General features: G+C 50.8%; 1 protein-coding gene across 1 annotated transcript; it reads right to left on the reverse strand.

The window, feature by feature from the left end:
• Window positions 1-1,085: 1,085 nt before the first annotated feature.
• On the reverse strand, window positions 1,086-11,361 carry GPR84 (G protein-coupled receptor 84). Its single transcript, XM_077329085.1, has 2 exons — window positions 11,240-11,361; window positions 1,086-4,477 (listed from the first exon to the last, which is right to left on the reverse strand). The coding sequence occupies exon 2, from the start codon at window positions 4,420-4,422 to the stop codon at window positions 3,271-3,273; it is 1,152 nt and encodes a 383-aa protein (XP_077185200.1). The 5' UTR covers window positions 4,423-4,477; window positions 11,240-11,361; the 3' UTR covers window positions 1,086-3,270.
• Window positions 11,362-11,903: the final 542 nt, after the last annotated feature.

An 11,903-nucleotide genomic window follows, 5' to 3' on the forward strand; every position in this document is an offset into this window, starting at 1 on the left:
GATTATCGACTTTATAACTGTTTAAACTGGCATGTATGTGGTTGTGAACTGCCCCGAGTCAGAAATCCCGAAAACAGCGGTATATAAATGTAATATTAAGTAAAATAATTGGTGACAATTAGAAATAAAGTGCTTCCCCCTTGTGTGTGCCGTGGTGTGGGTGAAGGCACGGTGCCAAAAGGCAGAGAGCCTGCTCTGTTTGCAGGTGGACTCGTTGCATCTGGAACGAGCCAAACAAAAGCGGTGTGACCACAACTGAGCCGGCAAACTGAATCACCACCTTTTTCCTGGCAGGTTGCCTGCGGCATCAGGCAAACCTGCTACCACCCCTAACCGCACGGGATCGGTGTCATGAAATAAGGTGGCAATGCTACCAGGATGGGGATGGAGGAAATCAGGCTGGGCAAGTCTCCCCTGCCTGGGCAAGTCTCCCCGGTTAAAAAAGGAGGCGATGCTGCTAGACCTCATGACATTCTAGAGACATGACCTTCTAATGTGTTCGTAACATTCGTATCCCTTCCCTCAGGGCTGGCTACCTGTAGTTTAGCCAGTCTCGGAGGACAGGTGTGTTGGTTTGCAGCAGAACAGCTTGATTCCAGTCCCGTAGCTCAGGGGTAGTCAACCTGTGGTCCTCCAGATGTCCATGGACTACAATTCCCATGAGCCCCTGCCAGCATTGTAGGAATGGGAATTGTAGTCCATGGACATCTGGAGGACCGTAGCTCCTTCAAGACCCAAAAAGCCACCAGGGTTTGAACTTAGTGCAGGGGGTTGGACTACAACTCTATTATTCTATGATTCTAACTTCAAGAGGAAGCTCCACTTGTCCGATCCTGATAGTAAGGAAGAGCGCTTAGACCCCAATCTGAAGCTGTGAGGGGTATTGCAATTTGCACACCCTTTCACCTTGCAAGTTCAGCTCTTGAGCAAGGAACGGGACACCACATTATGGAGGAAACGACAGTTCCCCGTTTCTGAGGGCTCCTAGAATTGGACCAGAAGGAACACAAAGTTTGGAGGATCAGAGTATTTTTTTTAACAATGGTTATGAATTATTTTATTAAATATATTCAAACAGAGCACCATCACATAGAAAGAATATCATGCCATGGGGGAGATCGTATCCACATGGACTGTACAAGACTATATTACATAGTTTAGGAAAAGGTTTCAGGAAAGAAAGGGAGACCTGCTTTAAAATGTTGTGTTATCTTGGGTGTGAAGAAGGATTGGGTTACTGTGGATGCCCAGGCAAAAGCCCTGATGTATTTCTCATAGAATTCAACATAGCTTACGGGGAATCTCTAGGCTTCCCTCCATGCAGGCTGGGAAGAGACAGATCTGCTTAGCTTCAGCAAGAAGAAGAGTTGGTTTTTATGCCCTGCTTTGCATTGCCTGAAGGAGTCTCAAAGCAGCTTCCCTTCCTCTCCCCACAACAGACACCCGGTGAGGGAGGTGGGGCTGAGAGAGCCCTAAGAGAACTGCTCTACAAGAACAGCTCTAAGAGAACCATGGCTGGCCCAAGGTCACCCAGCTGGCTTCATGTGGAGGAGCAGGGAATCAAACCCGGCTCACCAGATTAGAAATCCGCACTCCTAACCACAATACCATGCTAGCTCTCTTTGTATGGAACACACAAAAGCTTGCCACAACCTCCAGGTAGCACCTGGAGATACCCTGGGATTACAGCTGATTTTCAAACTATAAAGATACATTCCCGTGGGTGGGTGGGGAATAACTGCTTTGGGGGATGGACCAGATGGTCCTCCTCACCCCAAACCCTGCCCTTCCCAAGCACCACCAGCAAATCTCCAGAAATTTCCTAACCTGAACCTGAATATGAATACATCTTTCAGCAGCTAAAGGCACCAGGCATGCTGATCGCTTCCAATCAGGCCTCCATGAGCATCTACAGCAGGGGTAGTCAACCTGTGGTACTCCAGATGTTCATGGACTACAATGGCTCATGGGAATTGTAGTCAATCGACATCTGGAGGACCACAGGTTGACTACTCCTGATCTACAGGGAATCTCCCATTTACCCTTTAGTTGTACCAATTCAGTGGGAACAGCTACCCCCATTGTTCCTGCCCACAGCTGGAAGAACATCTGGTTTTTATGAGCACTGTCTTTCTCCAGGGGGTACAAAGCAGGAGACGAGCCCCTCTCTTACTTGACTGGCCCGTGCCCTTTTCCTTTCACCCCTGCCCAGATCTTCTCATTCGTTCCCCCTTTTCTGTCCCACAACCAAGGTAGCTGGGCAGACAGCGAACAATCTGCAGGTTACGGGAAGGCCTGGGGCAAGGGAAACCGAGGCAGGGATCCCTCCCGCTCTGCGGGAGATGGTTGAAGAAGTGAGGCAGAGGCTCCCCGAACGGCAATCCTGGCACACACTTGTTCTGAGATCTCCGGAGACAGGAGGGAGAGAAGGTGGCAGAGACATCTTGTGAGGCTGAGAAAAGGTGAGTTGGTGCCTCTCCTATGTTGTGGCCTCCTTGCAGCTTCCTTTCTGAAATGGCTGCTTCTGAGAGGACAAGACAAAACGATGCAGTTGTTCCACTGGAGCAATAGCGGCCAACCTCCCCCTAGCAGGAAAATGATTTTCCCGGGGATAGGGATGCCAGTCCCCCAGTGGGACCTGAAGATCCTCTGGAAGGACAGCTCATCTCTAGGCGACAGAGATCAGTTCCCCTTGAGAAAGTGCCTGCTTGGGAGGGTGGGCTCCATTGCATTAGACTCCCTCATTGCCCCAAACCCCACCAACTCCTGGCTCCACCCCCAAAGCCTCCAGGCATTTCCCAACCCAGAGCTGGCAACTAATCCCGAATGGGTCTTGAGAGGTAGAGTATTTTCTGGCTTCTGGGCCACCATCTACAATAGCAGTCTTGGTGGACACAAGAAAGAAATATGGCAATCTCTCCCTGTGTGAAAATACAGATATAAAAATACAATCAAATCCCACCTATACAGGCAATAAGGTGCCGTCTAGGCACTATTTTCAGTTTTTGTGCTTATTGAAAAGGAGGTCTCTGTCCACAAGAGGTTCTGCAAAGGAGCAGCGATCGCTCTCCTTCCTTGAGGCCCAGAAGGGCCAAATAGTTCCATCACTGCTGAACTCACAAGTGGAATTTTCCCCAGCTTCACAAAGCGCCCGAGGACCTCTGAATACCAACAGCTGCGGTAGTCCAGGTACGCTTCCTGGTGTCACCCAGGACAAGCCGGGGCCAGAGGAGAAGACCTTCTCAGAGGCCGAGAATGCGGTGCTTCTGGTTAGCAGCACCAGCGACCTCTCCGCGTGAAGGTATAGAGCACGCCTCCGTAGGCCTCGCGGAACTGGCGGTTCATGGCGGCGTAAAGCACCGGATTGATGCAGCTGTTGAGCCAGGTGAGGTTAGCCGCGATCATGTGCAGGACGACGGGGGCCTGGTTTCTGGCGTCAAAGATGTTGAGCAGCATGAAGGGGATGTAGCACACGACAAAGACGATGAAGACCACGAAGCACATCCGGGTCACCCGGCGGAATTCGGTGTTGCTGTCCTTCGGCTTGGAAGCCGCCGCTTTCTTCAACGGGGCGGGAGGCTGAGGATCAGGAGGAGTTCCGCTGTTCTCGGAAGCGGAAGGGACGGAGGTTTTAGAGGTCGGCTCAGAAGCCGGGCCCTCGACGGAGTGCTGGGAAGGCCCTGCGCTGTCGACCCCGCTGTCAAGCTCCTGGTAATGGCCCGGCGTTGCCGAGCTGCTTCCGGCCACGTGGACTCCCTTCAGGCTGGCTTTCTTCAGCTTGTACTGATCCAGGGCCCGGGAGGCCCCCTTGACTTTGCGATGGATGAGGAAGTAGAAAATGCCGACACAGCTGAGGCCCACCACGAAGTAGAGGGCCATGAGGATGGTGGTGTAGGGCCGGCCTCGGATGCGGTCGAAGCTGCAGGTGCAGACTTTGGGCACCAGGACGTAGACCCCCCACAGGGGCGCGAAGCAGGCGAAGCCGACGACCCAGGTGAGCAGGCAGACCAGGATCATTCTCCAGCGGGAAAAGGCCCGGTCGAAGAGGGCCGTGTTGGCGATGAGGAGGTAGCGGCTGACGGCGATGAGGCAGAGGGTGAGGATGGAGACGGCGTTGGAAACGAAGAGCAGCATGCCGAAGACGCGGCAGAAGTCGGCGCCGGTCCGCCAGTGGAGGTGGAGGTAGGAGTCCACCGAGAAGGGCTGCAGGAAGGTGCAGTAGAGCAAGTCGGCCAAGGTCAGGTTGACGATCAGCAGGTTGAAGCGGGTCTGCAGCTTGGGCTCGGCCGCGTAGGCCAGCAGCGTCAGCACGTTGCCCACCGTGCCGAGGACAGTCACCACGATGCCCCAGCTGACCGACACGTAGCGGTAGTGGACGATGGAGGGGTCGTAACAGGAGAAGTTGTCGGCGATGCTCTCCATCTCGGGCCGCAGTCTGTGCCTGCTAAAAGCGAGGAGGGGCTGGACCCACTTGATGCTTAGAGGAGACAGAAGGAAAGAAGAGTTTGAGGAAACACATCGGGAAACGGGAGAGGGCTTTTACTCTGTGCTCGGCTGTGGCTTCTGGGGGAAATCTCTCTTTCCTCTCCCTTTCTTTGCAGGGTTATTTCTCTGCTAAGTCACACTAGTTTATTCTTTCGACAGCATCATTACAAATAGAATAGAATAATAAGCTAGAATAGAATAATAAAATACAAACACCTCTTTTTCAATAAGCACACAGCCGGAAAACACTGCCTAGGCCTGCTCATTATTGTTTGTATATATTGTTTGTGATTGTATTTTTATATCTATATTCTCTCGCTCTCTCTTTCACACACACACACACACACACACACATATACACATTTCTGCCTCACACACACCGCAGAACCCAGAAAAGACTTTACCCCTCAAGACTCACTAGGTATTAGGGTTGCCATCTCTGGGTTGGGGAATACCTGGAGACTTTGGGGGTGGAGCCATGGGTATTTGGGATTCGGAGCAGGGAGGAACCTCAGTGGAGTCTAATGCTATGGAATCCACCCTCCCAAGAAGCCATTTTATTCAGGGGGGAACTGATCTTTGTCACCTAGAGTGTGTGCAGGTGGTGTCAACATTGGAGGGAAATACCACGTCATCATTTCTGGTGTGGGCCCAGAAGCGAAATCAGCATATCAGGATGACTCCCTAGAATGTATCTGAAACTCTATGGTAGGAGGGGATGGCTTACCAGGTGCTCCCATCCTTCGTGTCAGCCAGGCAGCCAAGTCCCTGATTGTTGCAAGAAATTCCCCCTCCCTTGTTTTAAGCAGCTGCTGATGAAAGATTTCTTAAACCTTGTGAGGCTGGCTGAGGCATCACTGGAAGGGACATAGAGTAACTCTAGGAATCACTTTGGCTTTGCTACTTTTTAAACCGGATGTGGCAGGACATCATAGCCAGCATCACAGGGCCTAATATCAGAGCGATGAGGATGACTTAAGGCCTGGAAACCAAGCCCTCTGAGTAAATGCTGAGCCTAGAGAAGAGGAGGTTGAGAGGGGACATGATTCCTCTCTTAAAGAATGTACAAGGTTGTGCTTTGGAGGAGAGCAGGGAAAAGTTCCTGTTAGCAGCAGAGGAGAGGACCGCAGTAATGGCTTGAAACTAAGTGGAGAACAATAATAGCTAGATATCGGGGGGGGGGGGTGTGGAATTCACAGAGTAGTTCAACTGTGGAAGAGGCTGCCTGAGGAGGTGGTGAGCTCCCCCTCACTGGCAGTCTTCAAGCAATGGCTGGACAGGTTTAGCCTGATCCTGAATTGAGCAGGAGGTGGGACTAGATGGCCTGTCTGGCCACTTCCAACTCTATGATTCTATGCAGCTGCTGGACAGATCCTTATTCTGGATGCTTTAGGCTTATCTGCATTGAGCAGGGGGTGGGACTAGATGGCTTCAGTGACACCTTCCCACTCTGTATGATGCTCACTCAGTGAAGGAGGTTAGGCAAAGAAAGAGCAACTTGGCCAAGTTCCCCTAGTCAGGCTTGTACGAAGATTAAAGCCCAGCAGTCTGGCAGCCTGTCCGCTTTGCCACTTTGGCTCTGTACACTTTCCTGTGCCACACTTATGAGCCTCCTTCCTTTGGACTACTGCCCCGTCTGTCTAAAACACCAGGGACCAGGGGGTTTCTCTGCGTAGACGAGAGAAGCGGGGCCAGGCCCACCGAAACGAGGCTTCCTTGTTTAGCAGCGCAAAGCCAGAGGCCTGCCACTGGGTTTCCACGCATCAGGTGCTCGCTTTACTTCCCAGCTTCCTCCAGGGAAGCCAGATCAAAGCACAAACCCAATTCTTTCCTTCTTAGGCCTAATTGGGACGTTGCCACGGAAACAGGCACCTCCAAATCTGGTCTAGTTGGTAAACCCTCCTCTACCTGGTCGGCTGCCTTTTCAAGTCTGTGCTGGGATAGTGGGGGGAGGAGGCTGGAGGCTTGCCCTTCATTGGATCCTACGTAGATATCTTTGGTTACTGGCCAAGCCAATGTCAACCTTTGCAAATGGTGGGGCAACCAAATTTGATTTTAACAGATTTCCAGACTGTAGAGATCAGTGCCTTTGGGCAATATGTCTGGGGGGGGGGGATGACTGTGGCATTATACCCTGATGAGGTTCTGGAAAGAAGTATCTGTAGAGAAACTGGGGCGTTTCTAGAGGAGGACTATGAAGATGGTGAAGGGTTCGGAGACCATGTTGTATGAGGAGAGGTTGAGGGAGCTCCGTCCATTAGCCTGGAGAGAAGGCGACTATGAGGTGATATGATAACCATCTTCAAATATGCTCAGCCCATGGCCTGCAGATTCGGTCGTGACTCAGAAGGGAGCTGGTGGGGGTGGGGGGTGTCTGTAGGCCTCAAACACAAGCCGTGATTTATTATCTGTTTAAATCTACAGGCTGAGGCTGCGCTAGATTAAACAGGGCTGGATTTACAGTGGAACGTCTTTATCCCCACTAAGGAAGGCTGCGTTCCTTTAGCCGTTTGCACGATAGACTCACGCGCCAGGTCAGTTGTGTGGCCTTTCTAGGAGGGAAATGCATAGGGGAGGGACGTTACTTGTAACAATGTCTGACTATCACACAGCTGCAAAGGGGCCTATGCTTATGTCAGGGAAAGGCCTAGGGTTGCCAACTCTGGGCTTGGAAATACCTGGAGGTTTTTGGGTGTGGGGTGAAACATGGAGACTGATAGTTTTGGGGAGGGTAGGACCTCAATGGGGTGTAAAGCAGGGGTAGTCAAACTGCGGCCCTCCAGATGTCCATGGACTACAATTCCCAGAAGCCCCTGCCAGCGAATGCTGGCAGGGGCTTCTGGGAATTGTAGTTCATGGACATCTGGAGGGCCGCAGTTTGACTACCCCTGGTGTAAAGCTACGGAGTACACTCTGCAACGCAGCCATTTTCTCTGGGGGAGCTGATCACTCCTGGCTGGAGAGCCATTCCAATGCTGGGGGGGGCAACTCTAGGAAGACCCCCAATGTAATCCCCCCCTTCCCCCGAGGCTGGCTGCCTCTCAGCTCTCCCAACAAAAGTGCCATGGCCTGGAATATCACAGCTAAGGTAAATCCGTTCTATAATCCCTCCCTCAAAATTAGGCTGAGATGAGTGTGTGTATGTGTGTGTGAGTGTGTGTGTGTGTGTGAAGTCTCAACAAACTGCTTCTCAGTTAGGGCCACCCTGTGCATTTGTGCCCTCCCAGACACTCTCTCATTAACAGCCTTGCTCAGATCTTGCAAACTGAGGGCTGCGGCTAGGAAAGAGCTGAGTTGCTCAAGTGAGGGGGAAGCCAGGAAGAGAAGCAACTGTGGGGTCAGTCTGGACAAACGCGTGTGAAATAGGAAAGGGCTATCTTGTTCACTGCATGTCGCACGAGGCCATGTTGGAAGCCAAGTCAATCCGTGTTACGGAACAGCTGGATCTCCCCTTTGAAAAGAATGGGGTAGATTTAGATGGCCCATCTGAAATTTGGGGAGAGCATTACAGTGTTGGATCTCTGGTTCCCTGCAAACAGCATGTCGTTTTTGACAGCTTTTCAAAAGGTCTGCTGGACATACACGGTTGCCCGTGAGGCTCATGCGCATGCACAGAGTGAGAAGCAACTCTTCCAGGGCTGTACCCAACCTTCCTGGATCCTATCAAGATCCCTGGCCTGCTGAGTTTTGGCACAGTTTTAGGGCTGCCCACAGATCTGGAAAAAAGCCCCTGTCCTTTTAACGGAGGCTGAACAAAAAGGGGCATTTGAAACTTTTCATGGCATGGACATCAATTACATTCACCTGCTAAAAAGTCATCCTTTTAAGCCTTCATTAAAAGGACAGAACATTTTTTTTCTTTGAGGGTCTCCCACTTGCAGATTCTACTCCAGGTCCCTCTTTCCCGTGCTGCAGGGGTCTTGGGCGGGGGGCTTCTGTACATCTTTGCCACGGTACCATCCTCCTTCCAGGTGTTCTCCAGCTTCTCTGTCGCCCAAACTTGCTTTGGGCAGGATCTTTCTCGAAAGATCCTACCCAAGGCAGGTTTTTGGAAAAGATTGCATGAGGATGTGTGGGTTCGTCCACCTCCCTGCTTACACCTAGCATCACACACACAAATACACACTGCTGGTGGGCAGCCTGTGTTTTGAAGAAGAAGAAGAAGAAGAAGAAGAAGAAGAAGAAGAAGAAGAAGAAGAAGAAGAAGAAGAAGAAGAAGAAGAAGAAGAAGAGTTGGTTCTTATATGCCGCTTTTCCCTACCCGAAGGAGGCTCAAAGCAGCTTACAGTTGCCTTCCCATTCCTCTCCCCACAACAGACACCCTGTGGGGTGGGTGAGGCTGAGAGAGCCCTGATATCACTGCTCGGTCAGAACAGTTTTATCAGTATTGTGGCGAGCCCAAGGTCACCCAGCTGGCTGCATGTGGAGGAGTGCAGAATCGAACCCGGCATGCCAGATTAGAAGTCTGCACTCCTAACCACTACACCAAACTGAGTAACATCATGTCATGGCAGTGATATTCCTACTATCTTAAAAAAATACTATTGGAGGTAGGGAGAGAATGGGAGGGAGAAACCGCTTGTGGACTTTCCAGTTCTGACCTCTGCACATGTGTCTGCCAGGACAGCCCACTGGGGATTCATCCCACACTGTCTGCAGCCCAAAGAGACTGAAAAACACAGGAGCCATGGGCAGCTTCTTCTGTCCCCCTGCAGCTGCTCAAGCCCTTCGCCCTCCCCTCTGCTGGAGCAAGCAAGAGCCTTGGGTTGTTTGTCTGCAAAGTGGGTCTCAGGCAAGGAGGAGAGCCAGATCTCGGCTAGAGGTTCATGGATCTGGGCGTGGGGTTCCTGGCTAAACTAGTTGTCGATCACAAATGACAGTTTTTCTCACTATCCTTCTCCAAGGAGGGGGTGGGGAGGGGTGGGAGAGGTCCTCAGAAAGGCATTTCAGGGTCAGGGTTCCAAAATGGAAATGTGGAAATTCAAAAAAATCAAATGGTAAAATTTTCTGGAATTAAAAGAGACGTGCAGCTGTCGTGCATTTCCAGTTTGAACATGACGCTCAGTCCCAAGACCCATGGCCTGAGCACAGTCAAAGCATGTGTCTGGCAGACAAGGTTGCCAACAGGCCTGTAGAAAAAATGGCTCGACCTTTTTATAGATTGTTAATGACACAGTTATTGTGCCGTGAAAAGTTTCATTTCCAGACATTGCACTTCTGTTAAAGGGACGGGATGGTTTTTCTCCAGGCTTGTTGCTAACCCTACTGATAGAAGAGGTAAGGGCATGTATGCTTCTTAAACTTTCCTAGAATCGGGACCCAAACTGAGCCAAAGTCTTCCACTGCAGCCTGGCTCCAGTGCTTGGACTCAACCATAGCGCACCTGAAGTTAACTGCACAAGGTTTCCTTCGTGCATGTGCAAAGAGCAGTCTGTCACAGCTAAAGGATCCAACATGAACAGCTGATGACTCATACATTCATCTGAATCCTTTTTAACCAGTCTTGTCCTGTGCCCTTAATAATAGCTAGCCCCAGTTAGCCTGATCAGACCGGAAGCTAAGCAAGGCTAGCCTGGTCAGTATTTGGGTGGGACACCTCCAAAGAACACCAGGACTGTGATGTGAAGGCAAGCAATGGCCAACCAGCTCTGAGAGACAGCTGTGTCCTCTAATCTGGAGAGCCGAGTTTGATTCCTCACTCCTCCGCAAGCAGCCAGCTGGGTGACTCTGAGCTAGTCATGGTTCTATGTGACTCTGGGCTAGTCACAGTTCTCTCAGAGCTCTCTCAGCCCCACCTACCTCACCAGGTGTCTGCTGTGGAGAAAGGAAGGGAAGGCGGTTGCAAACTGTCCTGCAAATTGCCCTGAAAAGCAGGGTCTAAAAACCAACTCTTCTTCTTCTTGAAATCTCTCTTGTCTTAAAAACCTGACAAGGTCACCATAAATCAGTTACAACGATGCAAATAAAGAAATCCTAGAAATAAGTAAAGAAAGCTTTACTTAGTCCTAAACTTTAGTCCGGTTTAAGCCCATCGATTTCAGGGGGTTAGACTGCAATAAGTCCCTCGGATTGCACTCTTCTAGCCAACGCACTCAACGTCTCTTGCAGCAGTGGCAAACGTAACCACACATATTAGGGCTGACAACTGACGGGCAGGTAAAATTGTCCCGTCCTGCTCCTATGCCTTTAACTGTGGCTTGATTGGCAGGCGTCAGCCAGCGGATGTGGCATGCAGATAAAACCTGCTAACGTCAAGTAGCAGCAGGGGTGGTGGAAGAACTTGGCAGACTGAAATGCTTGCTGCTGTCGAGGTAGACATCTACCAGGACCTCCCTATCTAAAAAGATGCCCCGGACCACTCTCTAGGGCTGGCCCACCAAGGCTGCCCATGCTGCTGTTCCATTTTGATCTCCTTTCAGATTCTATAGTCGCATTTTAATGAAATGCTTGGACCGAACGATGCGGTGACATGACGTACACTGCCCTGAGCTAGCTTGCTGGGTAGTGTGGTATAAAAATTAATTTAATAAATAAAATGATAAATAAAAGATTGAAAGACAGATCATCAGTGCTGCCATCCTAGCAGAGTCCTTTCTCAACTCGTTGACTTAAAGGGCTATAATTCCAGGAGAAACAGACAGCTGACCACCATCCCCACCCCAATACAATGAAATACTTTTGCAAGTCCGTGGATTTGACTTGTGATCCCTGTGAATGCAACTCGAGAAAGCTGGAAACATGGAAAGTGACTTACTCAGCAAAGAAGAACGTGTCTCTGTTGCTAGGAGAGAAAGAGATCCAGAGCTCATGCCCGGCATCCGCCGTTTCTGGTCTCTTGGACTTTCTCGACAGATATTTATAAAGGTTCCTGGCACACTTACTGCAAGAAGTAAAAAAACCCAAGTTACTACATTCCTTGCAACGACTTCCTCCTTCCCTGCAGCTCGTAAACGCCTACCGGCCAGACCTGTATGTGCTACTCGCAGGGCTTGGAAGTGACTTGTGTCCTGCAGACTTGCCCGCGGAAGCCGTGGAGAAGAAAATTAAAGAGTGGGGGGGGGGATTAATATTTTCACGCTGACTGGCCTAGGGTGACGGTGGGGAGGGAGCGAGGGTGCAGATCCCGGACAAAACAAGTGAACGGGCCCTGAGGCTAGGACAAGGGACCACAAGTCCCATGAGGGCATGTTTGCTAGCCTGTGGGGTGGGACCCCAAAGTTGGTTGTGAAAGCTCTGCAACAAGGTCCCAGGCCAGCCCTTCCTAGGGACTGCCCCTTTTTTGTATGTTGGACACCAAGATCTGACCTGGAGAATGTATCTTCATGGTCATACATGGGTTGGCGGGTTTTTTCCTTCTCTGCCTGAGCATAATGTTTAAGTAAAAGGTGTCCTGGTAGTTGCTGGAGTGAGGTCCTTAG

This window comes from Paroedura picta, chromosome 3 (assembly GCF_049243985.1).
Source record: "Paroedura picta isolate Pp20150507F chromosome 3, Ppicta_v3.0, whole genome shotgun sequence".
Lineage (NCBI taxonomy): Eukaryota > Metazoa > Chordata > Lepidosauria > Squamata > Gekkonidae > Paroedura > Paroedura picta.

What these genes read in the sequence shown, in the direction of transcription:
- GPR84 (XM_077329085.1), bottom strand. Translation starts at nt 4,422, where the DNA reads ATGGAGAGCATCGCCGACAACTTCTCCTGTTACGACCCCTCCATCGTC.